At 36.4% G+C, this 22,787-nt stretch overlaps 1 protein-coding gene across 4 annotated transcripts in view; it reads left to right on the top strand.

Annotated features, from left to right (window-relative positions):
* Positions 1 to 22,787, top strand: part of ANKIB1 (ankyrin repeat and IBR domain containing 1) — a 160,535-nt gene that overhangs the window by 35,607 nt on the left and 102,141 nt on the right. For all 4 annotated transcript variants that reach the window (XM_063100255.1, XM_063100254.1, XM_063100256.1 and 1 more), the window contains exons 2-3: positions 15,751 to 16,024; positions 21,349 to 21,649. In XM_063100255.1, coding sequence (XP_062956325.1) covers positions 15,837 to 16,024; positions 21,349 to 21,649 — 489 coding nt within the window. In that variant the 5' untranslated portion in view covers positions 15,751 to 15,836. The remainder of the gene's footprint in view (positions 1 to 15,750; positions 16,025 to 21,348; positions 21,650 to 22,787) is intronic.

A 22,787-nucleotide genomic window follows, 5' to 3' on the forward strand; every position in this document is an offset into this window, starting at 1 on the left:
TGCTGCCTTTTTCAGTGATCTTTACTTCTTCCTTTTCTAACTGCAGCATCCTTTTCCACACTGTAGATTTAAAAGGTATCCAAGGAGAGCCAGAATATGCTGGATTATCTTTTTCCATGCTTACTGAGAAAACTCAGGCAGATAAACTGCCACCAGTTTTTCTTTTATTGCTATCATGATAATACTTTTGTGTTGACGTGGCCATTTTATTTTGAATTCCGCTGTATTAAGACATCGGAATAACAGTAAGGTGAATTTTAACTCTGGAATGCACATTACAGGGAAGTCACTTTTTTCATTAAAAGATTTTTCTCAGCTCAAATTATTTTCACAATATTCCGTAATACTCAGAAGTTTTCCTGTAGCCTGTGGGCATTCATGAACTTCATCTGGGAAGTGATCAAGAGTAAAAGCTACATTTGATTCCAACTTAATATGCAGTTTGGCAAGCTAAACCCCAAATCTCTTAAACCAGACTTCATTTTTAGCAACATTTCAGACCTCTTTGCTTCCTGCCAAAGGGGTGTGTGTGTGTGTGTGTGTGTGTGTGTGTGTGTGTGTGTGTGTGTGTGTGTGTGTGTGTGTGTACGCACACACTTTGCATATACTCACAGTGTGAGGTCTGTCTACTGCTCCTGGCTTTGTACTTAACAATTCTATGTCTCTTTCACTCATTATTTATAAGTGCAATTACATAGGAGAGACCTTTGTTAATACTGGCAGTGACCTAGAAAAATTTTAAAAATGGAATTAACATTTGTTCAGAATATAGTTGAAAAAAGTACAGTTTTAACTTGCCATAGGTCAGACACATAATAAACAATAAAGTCTAGACTACCAGTTATTTATCATTCTTGATATAGAATGTAGAGTTGGTGACATCTTCCTTAAGGTTTCACTGTCTTTTAAAAAGAATGAGTAATGAGTTCTTCAAAGGTAGCAACAGACTCTACTAATTGCTTGCAGATCCTGATGGGGAAGAGAGATAAAATTTATGGAGCACCTGCTATGTGCCAGGCACTGTCATATGTGCTTTATGTATGTAATTATGACAATCCTGAAGGGTAGGTAACCTTCCCATTTTACAGATGAGGAAATTGAGGTACAGAGACGTTAAGTGATTTGTGATAGAAATAGGAGGCAGTTGTGTGGTTCCAGTTCACATTGCTCCCCCATGTAGTACTCTTTCCACCAAACCAGAGGTTAGCAGACTATGGCGCATGGGCCAATTCTCCTTGCCTGTTTTTGTAAATGAAGTTTTATTGGAATACAACCATGCCCATTCTGTTAGGTATTGCCTGTGGTTTTCAAGGCACAATAGCAGAGTTGAGTAGTTGCAACAGAGATTGTATGGTTCACGAAGACGTGTTTACTATCTTGCCCTTTACAGAAAAAGTTTGTTAGCCTCTGAAGCATATCTTACTGAAGCATTAGACTTGGACGAGAACAATAAAGTACGTTCCCCATAATCTAACGAGGGAGGTATTAACTAACAACAAGCCATGAGTATTCAAAAGCTTTTAGAGTTAAATTTGGAAAAATAGGCTGGGATGATTTAAATATAGTCCTTTGTATTCCTGTGATTCTACGTATTATAATTCATTTTTAAGAATTAATACTTGTAAGCATTTCAGTTTTCTCATGAAAGTAAGTATAAATTGCTTTTCTTATCTTTGTTTTGTTCTTGGTGAATACAAGTTAACATTTCCTAGTATATTTTGTGATGCTTAAACTGTGCCTCCTGTTATGTTAATGTTTGCACTCAAGCAGAATGTTTTGTTTATAAGTGAGTTCAGCTTAAATTTTAAAAGTCTGTTATAATAATAGGATTAAGATATATCAAGGAGTATATGTTGAGTCAGGGGGCAAGGACTAGGGACAAGCTGCTAACCTTATGGGAGGGATATAAAGTTTCTCAGAAGACTCTCTCCAGTTTGCCTTCACATTTCTAAAGACTTTTATTGTCAGTCAGTCAGGTTCATCCTTTTTATCTAATGTCATTTTCTGAGTGAACTACACCAATATTATTTTGCTGTAGTATTTTTTTTGGGGGGGGGGAAGGGGGTGCCTGGCTGATATGGGGATCCAAACCCTTGACCTTGTTGTTATCAGCACCACGCTCTCCCAAGTGAACTCATCTGCCAGCCCCATAGTACTTTCTAATAACACTATTATTGTTTTTAGTTCCTAAAATCTTCATAGACTTTTAAAAACAACAGTCCTCCAATCTTTGATATCCCAGTTCTTAAAAGAATAAAAGGGGGGAGGAGGGGTTAACATTAAGTCATTTTAATTTTTAAATAGCATTTTCTTTTGGGGGCAGCCTATGTCTCTTTAAATGCCCATGATACTCTGACGTCTGTATGAAGTGTGAAAGAGTACCAAATACATTTAATAAGGATTTCAGTGACCACTTCACGGTCAAGTTCAGGGTAGGTTTTTTAGGTAACTAACGTGGAAGGCGTGCTAATTTAGGATTGTCTGATCACCATATAGTAGTCCCCCCATGTCTGTAAGACATACTTCCAAGACCCCCAGTGGATGCCTGAAACAGTTGATGTATACCAAACCCTGTATACATACATACCTATGATAAAGCTTAATTTATAAATTAGGTGCAGTAAGAGGTTAGCAACAATAACTAATAATAAAATAGAACAGTTATAACAATATACTATAGTAAAAGTTATGTGAATGTGGTCTCTCTCAGAATATCTTCTTGTACTGCACTCGTCCTTGTTCTTGTGATGATGTGAGTTGATACAATGCCTTGATGATGAGAGGAAGTGAGGTGAATGATGTATGCATTGTGATGTAGCATTAGGCTACTATTGACCTAATGGGCAGGTAGTGTATACAGTCTGGATACCCTGAACAAAGGGATGATTCATGTCCTAGGTGGGATGGGGCAGGATGGTGCAAGATTTCATCACGCTACTCAGAACATTGTACAATTTAAAACTTATGAATTGTTTATTTCTAGAATTTTCCATTTAATATTTTGGACTGTGGTTGACCATGGGTAGCTGAAACAGCGAAAGTGAAACTGTGCATAAGGAGGAACTGTTGTATTTACTTACAACAAGCTGTGAATCTTAAGAGCTTTTATTGTTAAATCTGTGAGTTTAGGCTGGAAAGATTTAAATGTAGTCCTTTCTATTCCTGTGATTTTAGAAATTAGTAATTTGTTTATACTATAAACATTTTTCATATAGAGAAGTATAAGCTATGTCTTACATTGGTGGACTTTAGTCTCAAGAGGAATAGAAATTTTGTTTTATCAATTATTTCTTATCAGTTGTATAACTTTATATGCTGTTTTAGTCCGTTTTGTGTTGCTATAACAGAAATACCTGAGACTGGGTAATTTATAAGGAAAAGAGGTTTATTTGGCCTACAATTCTGGGTTAGCTGCATCTGGCATGGGCCTTAGGCTGCTTCTACTCATGGCGGAAAGTGGCAGGCGGCCGGGGGGTACAAGCAGATCACATGGCAAGAGGAAGCAAGAGAGAGAGAGAAGGTGCCAGGGTCTTTTTAAGCAACGAGCTCTCGCAGGAACTAATAGAGCGAGAACTCACTCATTAATCCCCCCTCCCCCAGGGAGAGCATTAATCCGTTCATGAGGGATCCACCCCCATGACTCAATCAGTTTCCAACACTGCCACATTGAGGATCAAATTTCCACATGAATTTTGGAGGGGACAACACATCCAAACTCCATCATATGCATTATCAAATTTAATCTTTTCAATGGCCTTCTGAATATTATTTTCTAGATGAGAAAACTGAGGTTGTCATTAAAAGACTTCCAAAATTCTAGCTTAGCTCTGTCTATCTTAAAAGCTCTTTCAACTCACTACACCACGTTGCATTAATTAATCTGTCAGAAGAAACAGAATATATACATAACACTAAAATACACTGGCCAAGTTCAAAATAGCCAAAATAATAAATGAGCTCTCATTTCAGAAATAGGAAATATCATTAAGAACTGTGATAACCTGAAATTATGTTGAGAAAGTTAAAGCTAAAGCTAGACTCTTAGGATAGGAATCCAAGGGTCCAGCCCTACCTAGCTATACAACCTTACCTCTGCTTATTCCCCCATGCAAATCCCCAGCTTCAGGCCAACTCATTGTTCTTAAAAACACTTTTATGATACATCCTAAGTTATGCACTTCCTAAGAGTTTGCCTTTACATTGTCAACTGTAGGAAGCCATTGCAGATTTTATAGAAGATTAACTCCTAAAACCGCTACCTTTTCACCTACATACTTTATGATCAGATGCTGAACCCCTGGTGTCACTGAAGCTGACTGCACACCCTAGGAGCAGCCAAAACGTGCCTTTTTCCTTATTTCCCTCCAAATGAGATGTTTTAATGTTGGACTTGAGTACTAGGTTGTATACATTTTAGTAGAAGCAATGCAGATTGAACCTGGATTCAGGCAGCTGTTTTTAACCTCCCCCCACCCCGCCTCTGTCTCCTCACCATCAGAGAAGTCTAGTCAAGAGGGGCCAGTGGACCTTGTCATTTACATGTGGCATATCTTAATATTCTGGGTTAAGAGGCTGCATGGAGGTTAGACATTTGGTACCAAAAATAGTTGATTTTTCTTGGAGTTGCCTTTCTGTTTATTTTCCAGTGGACAACTGGTCCTTCAAGGTTTAGTGAGTTTAGGATGTTGTCCTTATTTTTATTTTGTTCTTTTGGATAGTTAATAACTTATACTGCTCTATTTCTACACTCTTTAAGGTTTCTTTCAATAAGTACTGTTTAAAATATATCCAGAATCTAAACACTTCTCAGTACCTCAATTTTTGTGGTCTTGGTCCAAGAAACTGTCATCTGTTTCCTGGATTACCCTTGTAGCCTACAAGTTGGTCTTCCTGTTTCTATCCATGCCTTCTTACATCTGTTCCCAATGGAGGAGCTAGAATTTTTTTTCACCTTTTTATTTTTAAGCAATTTTAGACTTACTGAAAAGTTGGAAAAATTGTGTAGAGTTGTGTCTACCCTTTACCCAACTCCCCCTAATGTTAACATTTTGCATAGCCATAGTTCAGTTATCAAAAATAAGAAATTAACATTGGAACAATACTATTAACTAAACTATATACTTTACTTAGATTTCACCAGTTTTCCATTAATGCCTTGTTTTCTGTTCCAGAATTCAATCTAGGATCCCACATGGCATTTAGTTGTCACGTCTAGTTAGTTTCCTCTAATCTGTGAACAATTGTGTATGTAGTCTTTTCTCATCTTTCATGGCCTTGACACTTTTGAAGAGTACTGGCAGTTATTTTATAGAATGTCTGTCAATTTGAATTTCTCTAATATTTTATCATGTTTAGATGATATTATGCATTTTTTGACGAGAATACACAGAACTTATGTGCCTTTTTAGTGCATCAACTTGGGGTACCTGATGTCAGTATGTTACAGATGATGTTAACCTTGATCACTTGGTAAAGGTGGTATTTTTCACTTTATAACTATAGATATCTTGGGGGAGATGCTTTGAGTCTATGCAAATATTCTGTTTCTTCTCAAACTTTTGCCCACAAATTTTTTTTTTCTTAATTTTATTTTATCAATATACAAGGTGGTTGATTATTGTGGCCCATTACCGATAACTCCCTCCCTCCTCCCTCCCCCCTCCCTCCCGACAATGTCCTTCCTGTTTGCTTGTCATATCAACTTCAAGGAATTGTACTTGTTATGTCTTCTTCACCCCACCCCCGGTTTTTGTGTGTGTGTCTGTGTGTGTGTGTGTGTGTGTGTGTGTGTGTGTGTGTGTGTGTGTGTGTGTGTGTGTGTGAATTTATTTATTTATTTTTAGCTCCCACCAATAAGTGAGAACATGTGATATTTCTCTTTCTGTGCCTGACTTGTTTCACTTAACATAATTCTCTCAAGGTCCATCCATGTTGTTGCAAATGGCAGTATTTCATTCGTTTTTATAGCTGAGTAGTATTCCATTGTGTAGATATACCACATTTTCCATATCCACTCATCCGATGATGGACATTTGTGCTGGTTCCAACTCTTGGCTATTGTAAAGAGCGCTGCGATGAACATTGGGGAACAGGTATATCTTCGACTTGATGATTTCCATTCCTCTGGGTATATTCCCAGCAGTGGATAGCTGGGTCATATGGTAGATCTATCTGCAATTGTTGGAGGATCCTCCATACCATGTTCCATAGAGGCTGCACCATTTTGCAGTCCCACTAACAATGTATGAGAGTTCCTTTTTCTCCGCAACCTCGCCAACATTCATCGTTCAGAGTCTTTTGGGCTTTAGCCATCCTAACTGGGGTGAGATGGTATCTCAGTGTAGTTTTGATTTGCATTTCCCGGATGCTGAGTGATGTTGAGCACTTTTTCATATGTCTGTTGGCCATTTGTATATCTTCCTTAGAGAAATGCTTACTTAGCTCTTTTGCCCATTTTTTAATTGGGTTGCTTGTTTTTTTCTTGTACAGTTGTTTGAGTTCCTTGTATATTCTGGATATTAATCCTTTGTCAGATGTATATTTTGCAAATATTTTCTCCCACTCTGTTGGTTGTCTTTTAACTCTGTTAATTGTTTCTTTTGCTGTGCAGAAGCTCTTTAGTTTGATATAATCCCATTTGTTTATTTTTCCTTTGGTTGCCCATGCTTTGGGGGTCATATTCATGAAGTCTGTGTCCAGTCCTATTTCCTGAAGTGTCTCTCCTATGTTTTCTTTAAGAAGTTTTATTGTTTCAGGGTGTATACTTAATTCTTTAATCCATTTTGAGTTGAGTTTAGTGTATGGCGAAAGGTATGGGTCTAGTTTCATTCTCCTGCATATTGATATCCAGTTCTCCCAGCACCATTTGCTAAAGAGGCAGTCTCTTCCCCAGTGTATAGGCTGGGTGCCTTTGTCAAAGATCAGATGGCTGTAGGTGTGTGGGTTGATTTCTGGATTCTCTATTCTATTCCATTGATCAGTGTGTCTGTTTTTATGCCAGTACCATACTGTTTTGGTTATTATAGCTTTGTAGTATAGCTTAAAGTCAGGTAGTGTTATGCCTCCAGCTTTATTTTTTTGCTCAGCGTTGCTTTGGCTATGCGTGGTCTTTTGTTATTCCATATAAATGTCTGGATAGTTCTTTCCATTTTTGAGAAAAATGTCATTGGAATTTTGATGGGGATTGCATTAAATTTGTATATCACTTTGGGTAGTATGGACATTTTCACTATGTTGATTCTTCCAATCCAAGAGCATGGGATATCTTTCCATCTTCTTGTATCCTCTCTGATTTCTCTCAGCAGTGGTTTGTAGTTCTCATTATAAAGATTTTTCACCTCCTTGGTTAACTCAATTCCTAAGTATTTTATTTTTTTGGTGGCTACTGTAAATGGGCAGGCTTTCTTGATTTCTCTTTCTGCATGTTCACTATTGGAGAATAGAAATGCTACTGATTTTTGTGTGTTGATTTTGTATCCTGCCACTGTGCTGAAATCATTTATCACCTCCAAGAGTTTTTTTGTAGAGGCTTTAGGCTGTTCGATATATAGGATCATGTCATCTGCAAACAGGGACAGTTTGACTTCATCTTTTCCAATCTGGATGCCCTTTATTTCCTTCTCTTCTCTGATTGCTCTGGCTAGTACTTCCAACACTATGTTGAATAGGAGTGGTGAGAGTGGGCATCCTTGTCTAGTTCCTTTTGCCCACAAATTTTAAAATCCATCTAGCTAGTGTAATAAGGCAAGAAGAAGAAATAAAAGGCCTGCAGATTTAAAAGAAAGAATTAAAACTGCCTCTGTTCATGGATGATATGAGTTACTTTTGATAATCCCAGAAAATGAACATAAAGACCTTTAGAACTAATACAGTCATGCACTACATAATGACGTTTCAGTCAACAGCAGACTGCATATATGACAGTGGTCCCATAAGATTACAGTGGAGCTGAAAAATTCCTATTTCCATTGTAATGCAACACGTTACTCACATAGGAGCAGTAAGCTAATACTGTATAGCCTCGGTATTTGTTTTGGGTGGCTGGCCAGTATGGGGATCCGAATCCTTGACCTTAGTGTTATAACATCACACTCTAACCAACTGAGCTAACCAGCCAGTCCCCATATAGCCTACGTTTGTAGTAAGTAAGTAGGCTATACCATCTATGTTTGTGTAAGTACACTCTGTGATGTTCACACAGTGATGAAATTGCCTAACAATGTATTTCTCAGAAAGTATCTTCAGTCATGTTGTTTAGCAGTGCATAACTGTAAGTGAATTTAGCAGGTCAATATACAAATTCAATTGTATTTCTATATATTCATTTATATATACTAGAAATTTTTATATACAAGAAATGAACACTTGCAATTTGTTTTTCTTTTTCTTTTTTGAAGTAAAATTTATAATAGCACTTCCCCCCCAAAAAAGAAATACTTAGGTATAAATCTAACAAAATACATATACCATTTGTATTACGCAAACTACAAAAATCTCATTGAAAATCAAACAGTGTAAATAAATGAAGAGAAATACCATGTTTATGGACTAGGAGACATAGTACAGTTAAGATGTCAGCTCTCCTAGTAATCAAGGCAATATAGTATGGCTGAAAAGGGAGACACACAGAAAAATAGAACAGAATAGGGTCCAAAAATGAATTAACACAAGTATAGTCAATTGGTTTGTGACAAAGATGCAAAGTCAGTTCAATGGAGAAAGCATGATCTTTTCAACAGCTGATGCTGGAACTATTGGATGTCTATACTCAAAACGCCTTACATAAAAATTTACTGAAGATGGATCATGGACTTAAATGTAAAACCTGAAATTATAAAACTTTTAGAAGAAAATATAGGAAAAAATGTGATCCTGGTTAGGCAAAGAGTTTACAAAAGACTGCAGAATCACAGTCTGTAAAAGGGAGGAAAATTAATAAATTTGACTTCATCAAAATTAAAAATTTTGGTCTGTAAAAAACATTAAATGAATGAAAAGAGAAGCTATAAACTGGGAGAATATTTGCAAATCATGTTTCTTTGTTTATTTTATTTTTTATTTTTGTTGAATCATAATTGATTGTACACATTTTGGGGGTTCAACGTTGACATATGTTGAACAAATCAATATTACTTGCATATATATTGTTTCAAATCATACTTATTCTTTATGCCCCAAGTCCAATCTCTCCCCATCCCCCATCCCTCCCCTCCACCTCTGATAACCCTAGATTTCTTCTCTCCTTCTGAAAGCGTAATGGTTACTCCGTTGATTTGTTGCCTAGATGATCTGTCCAATGCTGAGAGGTGTGTTCAGGTCCCCCAATATTATCATAGAGCAGATGCATCTGTCTCTCTGGAATGGGCTTTGTGGAGAGAGACTTCCTCTTCTTTTCTTTGGTCTCTGTTGGTGACTCTCCTTCTGTCAAAGCACTCCAGTGGCTGGCAGACTATCTGCATGGTGGTTGTGGCCTGTAGCCGCTTTCATGGCAGCCGTGGTTATTGTGGTGGCTGTGGTGGGCCACCCACATGGAGGTGATGCTTTTGGCATGCTCCTTACCTAGTTGCTGGTGGCTCCTGGCTCCATACCTCAGGACGCTGGGCAGGCCCCATGGCATTGGTAGTGGGCCTGGTTGTGGGAGGGGGTCCGGTTCCTGGCCCCATAACACAGGACCCTGGGCGGGCCCTGTGGCACTGGCAGTATTCCTGGTTGTGGGAGGAGGGTCCAGTCCACAGCTCCAAGCTTCACAACCCTGGGTAGGCCCCGTGGCACTGGCAGTGTGCCTGGTTGTGGGCAGAGGGTCTGGTCCCTGGCTTCATACCTGAGGACCCTGGGTGGGCCCCAATGGGTTCTCTGTTTTTTCTTTCAGTTCTGTATTGGATTATTTGCTGTTCCCACCACTTAAACTCTGCACTGGAAATAATTTGTTGTCCTTTGCTTACTTCTAAAGTGGGGGAACTTCCTGAGGGGACAAGTACTTGAGCTCTGTGATTGAGCTAAATTGCTGCTGATCCCCTGGGGAAGGCTTTTTGTGCAGCTCAGGTTTTAATGGTTGACTTTACAGGTACTTCCGGGTTTAGTGAAATCCGCTGCACCTAGGTTGTGTAGAAACACTGGTCTGGACCTGAGACTCTTTATCAAAGTACACCCCATGCAATTCTATATTCCTGACCAGTCTCCTCTGAGTGGTCCTATGTTGATTGGGAGGCAGATCAGCTGTCCTTGCTGTGCCCCAGTGTTCTCCTGGTGGACCTGTCTCCCCCACTGCCTGTGCTTCAAACACTTGCCATGGGATGGGCTGTGCTCTGGTCGCTTGCAATGATTCACCAGCCTCTAAGTGGCTCCTTTCTTTCATTTGTTATGGCTCCTTGGTCCTATATGGGTCCATGGGAACCCTATTAGTGGTATTGCTGGCCTGGGGGCCACCGAGGTCCTCTTCTCCCCTGCCACTTTCAAGCAACTTCACCCAAAGGGTGTAGCTGCGGCTTTTGCCAGCTCCTGCTGCATGCACTCAGCAGCTCCAGCCTGAAATGTCTGGGATTCAAAATGATCAGAGCAGTTTTTTCTTTCTCTCATCATGGCTTCTCCCGCCTTCATGTACTCCATAGGTCTCTGAGCTCTAGTTGCCCTAGCTTGGCTGTAGTTGCTTTTAATAGTTGTAAATTAGTTGATTTGTGGGAAAGAGTGATGCTGGGGACCTCTATTCCGCCATCTTGACCGGAACTTATTTTATTTTATTTTTTGCTGGCCGGTACAAGGTTCAAACCCTGGACCTTGGTGTTATCAGCACCACACTCTAACTAACCAATCTAACCAGCCAGTTTGCTAATCACATTCTAATGAAAGACTTTTCTTTTTTTTATGTAAATTTGTAAGGAACTCACAGACAACAACAATTTATCTTAAAAATGGGCAAGAGCCCTAAACAGGCACTTTACAAACCAAGATATATGAATAACAAATAAGCATGAAAACATGCTCAACATCAAAATCATTAGGGAAATGGAAATTAAAACCATTGTGCTATATCCCATTACACATCCATTAGAATGGCTGCTAAAAACAAAAACAAAACACCTAAAAACTGACAATTCCAAATGTTGACCAGGATTCAGAGTAACTGTTCTTATGCATGGTTGATAGGAATGAAAACTGGTATTTCTGCTCTGGAAAACAGTTTGGTGGTTTCTTATAAAGTTAAGCATATGACTTATCACATGTCCCAACAGTTCTACTCCTGGATATTTACCTGTATTAGTCTGTTCTGTTGCTTACAACAAAATACACAGAACTGGGTAATTTGTAAGAAAATGAAATTATTGCTTACAGTTTCAGAGGCTAGGAAGTCCAAAGTCCAGGGAACACATCTGGTGAGGGTCTTGGTGGTGGTGACAGTGATGCAGGGCATCACATTGTGAAATGCCAGAGCAGAGAAGTCAAGAGATCAACCTCCTCATGTGCTCCTTTTAAAGCCCTCAGAACCACGCCCCTGACCGCCATTATCAATCCATTCACTGCTGCCAGGTTCTACAGTCTAATTAACTCTTCAAGGCCCCACCTTTCAATTAACATAATAGGATTTCTCACCCTCAACAGCTACAGTGGGAATTAAGCCTCAGTGAGGTTGGTGGGGTGGGGATTCTAATCTACAGCATTACCCAAGAGAAAGTAAAACTTAAGTTTACACAAAACCTGTATATGAATGTTATGGTAGCCTTATTAATAATTGTCAAAAACTGGAAACAACCAAGCTGTCCTTTAATAAGTGAATGGTTAAACAAACAGTGGTACATCCATACAATGGAATACTACTCAGCAATAAAAAGTATTGAACTATTGATTCATGTATCAACATGGATAAATACTAAATGCATTTTGCTAAAAATGCTAAAGCAAGATCTAAGATAGATGAAGCTCAAAACCCTGTGATGGCTCCTTGTTGCACACAGAATAAAATCAAAGCCTTACAGTGTACACCCACTAAAATATAAACTCTATAGGTGTAGTGATTTTTATGTTTATTCATTTGTATTTGTTGACTGAAGAAAGTAGATATTAATACTGCTGGTTTACAGATGAGGAAACAGCTCAAAGAAGTTAAGTTATTTAGCAAAATAGGAAAAATTTGAAAACAAGTCCATCTGACTACTACTACACTGTTCCTCACCATCACATTTCCTGCCACTACTTTTGGCTTAGCATACTTTCAAAACTAGTCTGTGGTTCTCAACTCTAACCTGCATCTTATAATCAACTGGGGAGCCTCTAAAATTCTCACTCTGGTCTTGTCCTCCCAAAGACTGGATAAAATCACCACCCCAAGTGATTCTGATGCACAGTGACAAATAAAATTACTGTAGGTCAATAAATGCTTGTTGAATGGGTGAATGAACAGAATCAGTAGCTTACTATATTATTTGTCCACATACTTTTGGTCTGCTGTAGTATGTTGATATTTCCTCGCTTTTCTTTTTCTATCCTTATTTCTTTCTTTACTTTATCCCTTGAAAGTTCTCTTACAGTCTCTTTTTTAATCATCTTTTTTTCAATAAGTATTATTGAAGTAACAATTAGAGCTATTTTTGGACTTTGAACTTTCTGGAATCTTCTTAGAAAATCATCTCTTAGATAGCTTGTGGTGGGATGGGGTTAGGTTGGGGCTTGCTGTTTGAATGAACTTTCTACTTGTTTCTATACTGGCTAACAAGAAGTTTAGTTGTAAATTTAAGATTGTTATTATCAATAGTGCAGATAATTGCAGAAGGGTGAATTGAGTATATGTATTAATATATACGTATATGTGTGTATATAAACCCAATATGACATACATATAAGTGTGTGTGTATATATATATGTGTATGTAATATTGGGTCTTCTAGTTAAGCAAAGAATGAGAACCAGTTATTTTGTTTAGGTCAACAACTATAATCCATAAGTAGGACTAAAAATAATTTACTTTATGGAAACCAATAAATTAGGAGTTGGTTATTTCTGAGGAACTTCATCTTCTGTAAAAGATTTCTGGGAGTAATTTGTCAATTTAAGTGTACTTGAGTTTTTATTGGAGATTATTAACCTGTGAATGGGAAAGCTGGGAGACAAAAATTTAAAGCTAGAGTTATAGAGCTCTTCACAATTAAAAGTTAATCAGAAATTAAGTAAAGCTTCCCAGAGTCCAACGACAGTCTACATTTTTCTTTCTTTTTTTCACTAAATACTTATCAAGTGATGTGCTTTACTAAAAGATGATGAAACCTTGCCCAGGTTTTGCCTGAAAAGATTTAGAAGCCCAAAATAAGGAATTATTTTTACCTTTTTGATAATCTCTTACCTCTTTCATGAAGCTCTGTACAGATTTATTTTGGAGTTGGAGAAATATTAAGGGTTTTGATTCAAACAAAGAAAACAATCACTTCAGGCAATATTAGCTGTGGCTATGAAAAAGTGAGAGGACACATCTGGCAAATTTCTAAGCAAGACTTGTAAGGATAAATCTGAGGGGAATGGAATGTTTTTAAATGATGCATTTCCTGGTGACTTTCAGACATATTCATCAAATTTCACCAATGAAACAGACTTGAAAATGACTGAAAGCCACAAAAAGGTTTCTAGATGCTATTTTACTTTTCAGCATTAGTAACAGTAATATTTAATGCATATTTACAGTATTTTTGTATGTGTGTGTGTGTGTCTTTTTTTTGTGACCAGCCGCATCACGCTCAGCCAGTGAGTGCACCGGCCATCCCTATATAGGATATAAACCCGCGGTGGGAGCGCTGCTGTGCTCCCAGCGCCGCATTCTCCTGAGTGCGCCACGGGGTCGGCCCTACAGTATTTTTTTTTTTAAGTATCTTGTTACCTTAAATAAGTACCCCCAAGATACCATTGCTTCCTTAGATATTTCTTTTTTTACATGTTGGATACAAATTATTTTTCTTATAGAACATTTTGCTAAAGTAATAATGTAATGAAAGAAAATATGTTATCTATTAATCTAATCCAAAATTCTGAAAATGTTTATAATTTGAGCTGCATTCTATGATGCAGATGATAAGACCAAAACAACTGAAAGTTTCCAAATCTTTTGGAAAGACCTTTTAGAACCCACATGATATCCTTTATATTTGGTTATAGAAAAAAATATACAGTAAACTGAATGGAATTCTTCTTAAGAATAATAAAGAAGATTGGTCTGGGATATAGCGTGGACAGTAGGACTCTGGAGTTTTTTAGGTTATTATGATGTACAGCCAAGGCTGAGAGCCACTGTTTAGCTTAAGGAAACAATCCTTTTGGTTTTTGGTCCTTTAATTTCTATTCTGTTGAAACTATTACTGCCCTGTACAAAGATTACGTTGAACAGCATATATGTTATTTTTAAGTGTTTTTTAAAGCTGTATTTTAGTGTGCAGCCTGCCACTGTATTAATCAGGTAACATGATAGACTCGTATTGTCTGCCTCTGAGTTTTCCTCTCTCCATTCTATCTTCTGCGTTAACTGACAGTAGTTAATTTTCTAAAGCATAAAATAATTATATCACTGTCTGTATAAAAGCCTTTAATTATCTGTTCTTTTCAGGTTAAAATATAAATCCTTTAAATGGCATCAGCCTGTTTTCAATTTTATCTTCTGTTGGTCCAGTGCTAGAGACCTTGAACTCCATGCATATGCACCATTCCTTGCATAGGCCTTTTTTTTTTCATACCTGTCTTTACATATGCTGTTTCCTTCGTCACTAATTTTGCTTATACTTCAACAGTAGATTCAGAAACAACATTTATTGTAATAGAAAAAAGCTAGCATTTATTGAACACATTAACTAAGGACTGTATTGGGTACTTTAAATAAAGTAGCTCTTGTAATCCTCATAGCCATCCCTAAGAAAAGGCCATTTTCCTTGCTGTACAGTTGGGAACCTGAGGCCTTAGAGGATGAATAACTTGCTTAAAATTACACAGCTAGTGTAGGCAAATATGGTATTTCAAACTCCAAGTATAGTACTTGTTTCTATGACCTTCCTCCACCCACCTCACAATTGTTTCAGTAGTAAATACCTGTATGGTTATTATTGTAGCCTCTTTCCAGACATAGTATGCATACACATTAGATGTTTTCAGCCTTGTTTTGAACTCTTTATAGTAGAAGCAAATAAATTTAATGGTCTTAATTTAATGGTTTCCATTGTTCTATGTATTGCTGTAACTATTGAGGATCAGTGAGTTGTGTAGTCCTATTTATCTACATTTTAAAAATCTTTTCTCTGATGTCCTTGTAAGTACTAAGCAGTTTCACTTTTCCTTTACTGTAGTTTAACATCTATTCTGGAGTTCTGATTTGAGCGAATTTCCTACATTTTTCACTATTCCACAAATTGGCTAAGTAAGATTTATACATAATTTATACAAAAATTTAAGTGTTTTCAACCATAAAATTCAGTCAAGCTCATTTCCTGCCCATGTGAAGAGGAAAATTGAAAAGCTTATATACGTAGATAAGTTTTGTACTACAAAGTACAGCCCGTATCTGTGTGAAAAAATGTTACAGTTTAACACGAAGTTAATTTGAGCAGTGTTAAAAATTTGAGATTTTTATTGACTATTGAGATAAATTTGCTAAAGTGTAATACAGTTTGTTCCCTTACATGTGCTTTCCAAATTTTATTAGTATTTCTAATTGTGATATTGTTTCTTTAGGATACTGCTTCATAATTATTATTTTACAATCTAATTTGAATAACTTTCCTCCTTCAGAATGTGAAACATGTTGCAGAAGCATTCAAGAAGTAGCTGAAGGGAGAAGGAAAAAAGTGTCACTGCCTATCAGAAAAACACAAAACATGGGAAATACAACCACCAAATTTCGTAAAGCACTCATCAATGGTGATGAAAACCTGGCCTGCCAAATATATGAAAACAACCCTCAGCTAAAAGAATCCCTTGATCCAAATACGTCTTATGGGGAGCCCTACCAGCACAATACTCCATTACACTATGCTGCTAGACATGGAATGAATAGAATATTAGGGTAAGTATTATGGTAAACCAATTGATAACAAATTGGCGAAAGGGAAAAAAGAACTGTGATCTTTAAAAGTATATGCAGACATATTTGTGTGTTGTATGGTATTGTAGTGAGTTAAACTTTCTAAAATGGAATATACCTAAATTATTTGGTATGTTTTCTTTATTGTACCTAAATTAAACCAAAAGTTTTAATAATGAGGTTTACATATTCTTGTTGCTATAAATATATTTTGACCCTCAGTGTGTTTCATAGTGTGAATTCTTGATAATAGTACAGTTTTTAATTTACAGCATTTCAATTCTACAAAAGTACTTGCCAGCTATCAAAAAAATTACAGGGAATTGTGCAAAAGGCAGAATTCTAAGCTCTCGTTAGTTATTTTATGTTGAAAAACAGGTACTTTTGCTTTGTCTAGTCATGATCGGGCTTGAGTTTCCTTTCTTTTAATGGGGTTCAGTTAGTTGAAAAGACTTTTCTTTTTTTTTTTTTTTTTTAAAGATGACCAATAAGGGGATCTTAACCCTTGACTTGGTGTTGTCAGCACGATGCTCACCCACTGACCTAACCGGCCATCCCTATATGGAATCCAAACCCGTGGCCTTAGTGTTATCAGCACCGCACTCTCCCAAGTGAGCCATGGGTCGGTCCCAAAAAAACTTTTCTGGAAGTAAAATATTTTCTTAAAACTAAAAGTACTAAGAAACTTTTAAAAAAATCTCTTCCAGAAGAAAGCATCAGTGACTTAGCGAATATGTCTAATTTATTTATATGGAGATTTTTACCTCATTACATGGGAATTACATTTGATATTTGCTAGCTTATAAAATGAAAGAAACAGGATAGAATGGTAGTTCCAAAACAAGTTTAATTTTTTAAGAAGATTGTGCAGCTATGGAAGTCAGGTGCTTGAAGAGAAAGATATACTTCTTTGCTTATACAGTGAAATATAATTCTTAAACCAATATTCAGACCTCTTAAGAACGTGACAAAAAAAATTAACTTTCAACCTTTTTTTCTATTTCTTCTGTATATAAATTGTTCGAATTAAGCTGCTCTTTGGTATCCCCAAAACATGCCTTGAGTGTTCTGTCTGCCAGGTGTGTCTCCCTTCCCATTCTTCTCACCTTTCTCTTTCTTATCTAAATCTTGCTCTTCTTTCAAGGTCCTGTGCCTGCTACATCTATCTTCTTAATATTGTTATAAGCCATAGGAACCTGAACTTTTTTTTTTAACTTCTATGGCTCTTTTTTGTTTGTTTGCGTCACTAATTTGGTATTTACCACCTCGTATTTTACAACTTTGTATACCTTCTCTCTGCCTACATATGTTATAACTATTTTTTTTAAGGTAACTTCTTTGTACTTCTAGCATGTAGCACAGTATCTTAACACAGAGTGAGTAGAAATTTTATAAAATCATTTGTACAAAGAAATGTTTTTATGATTAGGATTTGTGAATGAGAAAAATTCCATTAATAATTTAGGTCATTCAGGCCCATGACTTTATTGAGTATATCTTGACTTTTGTAGGTATTTCTGGTACCTCATTTTTGCATTTATCTGAAAACACCTGCTTAGAAGCCATCTCCAAAGCTTGTTTGCAATTTTGTATTTTTCTTAATTGAGATAATGCATATAGAACATTATATGCATTATCTTGATTATTGGAAGACCCAGATTGGGTCTTCTCTATGTTAATGATACCACTATATTGTGCTGATGTAATAATGGCGAGTGTTTATTGAGGGCATACTAGGCACTATTAACAGTGCTCTATATGCATTATCTCGATTAATCCTCATTGCAGTTCTGTGAGATAGTTTCTTGTCTGCATTATACAGGTGAGAAAACTGAGGCACAGTAAGGTTAAACAAAATGTCAGAACACTCACAGCTTATAAGTGGAAAAGCTAGTTTCCCAGGCAGAGGACTGTGGGCTCTTAACCACTGTGCTATACAGCCTCTTACCTTTACAGTTAGATCAACCTATTTGTCAGGGCTGCCTCAGCCACTTATTAGCAAGTCAAGTTACTTAGTCAATCTGCACTGCAGTTTCCCTATCCTTAAAATGGATATTTATCTCACAGCTTGTAGGAGAATTAATCAGTTAATGTGTTATGTGTCTATTATGTTGCCTAACATACAATATACACTTGATAATATTTATTACTTCTCATCTCTATAACCCCAAATATGTTCAAATTATCCTTGACTTACTCTTCTTCTTTATCTAACCTGCTACTAAGTTCACTAAGTCTTATCTCTTAGATTCACTTCTTTCCATTCCCATTGCCCTAGGCTTAGTTCATTCTTATTAACCCCTGCTCCCAATACGGTAATACCCTGGCTCCTAAAGGGTCTTTTCGCAAGTCTGTTCTTCTTACAGTCTCATGTCCAGATTAATCTTCCTGAAGCATAGCCTTTCAACGTTCTTTCTATCTTGAAAAAATTATAACAATATCCTATTGTCTGCGTTATTCTGTTTGGCTTTCCAAACTCTCTTTACTTCTGCCCTCATTCTACCCAATTAGCCTAAACTCTCATTACTCTCTAACATGATCTTATCAGTCAAATTGGTTGGTTGACTTTCCTCTTGCTTTCCTTCCCCACCTTTAGGAATGCCACTCCCTTGGCTTTATTTCTGTTGTTCCTTTATTCTCACATGTCTTCTTTCTTCTCTACCTATCCTTTAAGTTTTAACTCTGTTTCTGCCTTATTCATGAATTCATCCCCAACTACTCTGACCTGAGTATTCTTTCTGTTCTCTGAAATCCCTAGAACTTACTTTTTTTTTTTTAACTGAGTTTATTTAGGCAAAGAAAATCAAAACAGAATAAAGCAAAACAAAGCAAACAAAACAAAAATGATTCATGAATCTGGCAGCCTTCTGAACCAGAGCAGGTTCAGAGAACTCCAACCAATAACATGATCTGACAGCATTTATAGAAAACAGACTTCAGTGCAGTGTAGAAACAAGTTAATTGGTTACAGCTTAATCTGTATTGGTTAACTAAAGCTCAGCTACTGTAGTTAATCTTCATATTAGTTTGGTCAGTTAAGCTTAGTGTAGGAGGAGCCTAGTACAAATCAGTGGTCCCCACAAATTTGTTAACAAAACAAATCCCTGGGGCTAGCCAGTTAGCTCACTTGGTACATGGTGTTGATGATAACACCAAGGTCAAGGCTCTAGAACTTACATTTAAAACCATATTATCATTATTAAACTCATTTCGTTTACTAAATTTTTTTTTTTTGTCTTTTTCGTGGCCAGCACTCAGCCAGTGAGTGCACTGGCCAGTCCTATATAGGATCCGAACCTGCGGCGGGAGCGTCGCTGCCTGCGCTCCCAGTGCCGCACTCTCCCGAGTGCGCCATAGGCTCGGCCCTCGTTTACTAAATTTTAAACATCATAAATACAGTGCTAGACACTTAGTATTGTTCTCAATGGATTACTCATTGCTTAATTTATTCAGACTTTCTAACATGACCTTTTAGTTTTGATTTTTTAGATTGAGCATTTTCAGTGAAATTCTAAAACTATTGATAGAGCTTCCTAATATTGAACATTCCAATAATATTTAATATCAAGTCTTATATATGATTATTTAAAACTTGTATGGAATAACAACATAAAATACATTTAAATATTGTTAAACTAAATTAATATGTATATTTTAACATAAAAGAAACCAAATATGAAAATATTTTTTAACCATTTATAGTATAACTTACAGATATACTTTATAAAACTGGAAAGCTTTATATAAGAAAGTCATTTAGTCTGTTGATTCTTAAAATGCCTGGATCCCAAGACTCTTCAAAGGGTACATGAAGTCAATACTATTTTTATAATAATACTGATAAGCCATTTGCCTTTTTTACTGTGTTGGCATTTGCAATGATAGTGCAAAAAATGGAGAGAAAACTGCTGGTGCGTTTAGATGAATCAAGACAGTGGCGCCAAAGTGTACTAGTAATCACTGTTAGGCACTTGTTAAAAAATATAAAGGCAGTTTCACTTAAAAATATTCTTGATGAAGCAGTAACATTATTAATATTAATTCATCTCCATCCTTGAGCACATATCATTTTTAATATTCCGTGTGACCCATGGGAAGTAGGCATAAAACACTCCTGCTGCATTTTGAGATCTGACGATAGCTTTGAGGAAGAGCATTTGTACTGTTGTTTGAGTTGTGAGTTAAAGCACTTACTTTTTCATAGAATACCATTTTACAAATAGCAACAACAACAAAACAATGGTTATTCAGACTTGGGTACGTGGCCAACATTTTCTTGAAAATGAATTGAGTTTGTCAATTCAAGGAAAACTGCTAGTATTTACTGCTATCATTTATTAATGATAACATTTGAGCTTTCAAGTGAATATTGAAATTTTGGAAAACTTGTCTTTACCAAACTTGTCTTTACTACCTTCAGCATGACAACTTCCCAATACTAAAAGACTTTTTTTTTTTTTTTTTTTTAAAGATGACCGTTAAGGGGATCTTAACCCTTGACTTGGTGTTGTCAGCACCACGCTCACCCAGTGAGCTAACCGGCCATCCCTATATGAAATCTGAACCCGTGGCCTTGGTGTTATCAGCACCGCACTCTCCCAGTGAGCCACGGGCTGGCCCCTAAAAGACTTTTCTAAGATTGGCAATGATAAATGTGACAACATCTGGAAGTTCTGTATAACTCAGCAAATGAATATTTTTTCAAAGATCAGTGTACAATTTTTAAAAATTATGCATGGGTAAAAGGTTTATTCAAAATATAAGGTAGACCAGTGGATTTTAATGTAACAGTACAAAAAGTTCATGGATACAATTTCAGATACTGCATTGCAACTAACCTTTAAGAAACTATCACTTGTTAAATTTTTGGTATAGTATCAAATATAAAATATTCACAGTTATCTGAAAAAGCTATTTTAAAACACTGCTCCCCTCTCTGATGATATAAAGGCTGGCTTTTCTTCATATACTTGAACCCAGACAACATACTGCAACAGATTGAATCCTATGAGACTCTGGCTATCTTCTATTTAAAAAGACATTAAAAGAGATTTGTCAACAAGTAAAACAATGCCATTCTTTCACTTAATTTTTTAAAATAGCTACACATAACATTGTGAAATGAAAAATAACTAATGTGCAATGGATTTATTTTTTAAATTAATATATAACCCACCTAAACAAAAGCTCTTAGGAACCTGCAGTGATCAGCTTAAAAGTAGAGCTTATTTTTAAATTTATATTCTGTGTATTTTAAGGTAGGAAAAAAGTGGTTTTCATCCTTTTTTTCTTTCTTTCCATTTTAGAACTTTTCTTTTTGGTAGAGATGGAAATCCGAATAAACGGAATGTGCACAATGAAACATCTATGCATTTGTTGTGTATGGGACCTCAAATTATGATATCTGAAGGAGCCCTTCATCCTCGCCTAGCACGCCCCACAGAAGATGATTTCCGAAGAGCAGATTGTCTGCAGATGATCTTAAGATGGAAAGGAGCAAAACTTGACCAGGGTGAATATGAGAGAGCAGCTATTGATGCTGTTGATAACAAAAAAAATACACCCCTGCACTATGCTGCTGCCTCAGGGATGAAAGCCTGTGTAGAGGTAAAACTTTACTTTTTTAATATTCTGCACTGTAAAATTTATGTCTTGGTTAATAATCACTGCTTATTTTGCTTGTCTTAAAAAAAGTGTAACTAATCATTTTTGCCCCTTTTGTCATTCTAAAAGAATCAGGGTTATTTCATTGGTTTAGGAGGAAAAAACACTCTGCTGTTAAAATGGTCAATGTTTGGAATAAAAATTTGCTAGATCTTCTAAGATAATGGTCATCAATTAAGCTCTATCGTATTGAGAGTAAAAGTTTTAGTAGAGATACATTCTGCTTTTTTCTGATTTTTTTTTTGTAGCCAGTTTATAGAATTTACACATGTTGAATGTGGCAAATCTTAGCAAGTGGGACCTATAGTTACATTATCTAGAATTGATCAGTTCACTAAGCAATGGATAAATATTAATACATGTATTGAAGGTTTTATAAAAACACTTGTAATTTTTTCTATGAAATTCTTTTAAAAATTTTGTTTATAATTGACACATAATTATAAATGTTTACGGGGTACGGTATGATGTTTCAGTACATGTGTACATTATATAATGATCAAATCAGGGTAGTTAGCATATCTGTCACCTCAAACATTTATCTTTGTGGTAATAACATTCAAGATTCTCTTTTCTAGATATCATGAAGTGTACAATATATTGTACAAACTATAGTCACACTATTATGTAATAGAACACCAGAACTTATTCGTCCTATCTAACTGTAACTTGGTACCCATTAACCAACCTTTCCTCATCTCCCTCTCCCCTCTACCCTTCCTAGCCTCTGGTAACTACTATTTTGCTCTCTACTTCTGTGAGAACAACTTTTTTACATTCCACATACGAGTGAGGTCATATCGTATTTGTTTTTCTGTACCTTGCTTATTTCACTTAACATAATGTTCTGTAGGTTCATCCATATTGCCACAATGGCAGGATTTCATTCTTTTTTTTATAGCTGAATCATATTCCATTGTGTATATATACCGCATTTTCTTTCTTTATCCATTGATGGACATTTAAGTTGATTCCATCTCTTGGCTATTGTGAACAATGGTGCAATAAACATGGGAGTGCAGATACCTCTTAGACATACTGATTTCATTTCCTTTGGATATATACCCAGTTGTGGGATTGC

Source organism: Cynocephalus volans, chromosome 6 (genome assembly GCF_027409185.1).
Source record: "Cynocephalus volans isolate mCynVol1 chromosome 6, mCynVol1.pri, whole genome shotgun sequence".
NCBI lineage: Eukaryota > Metazoa > Chordata > Mammalia > Dermoptera > Cynocephalidae > Cynocephalus > Cynocephalus volans.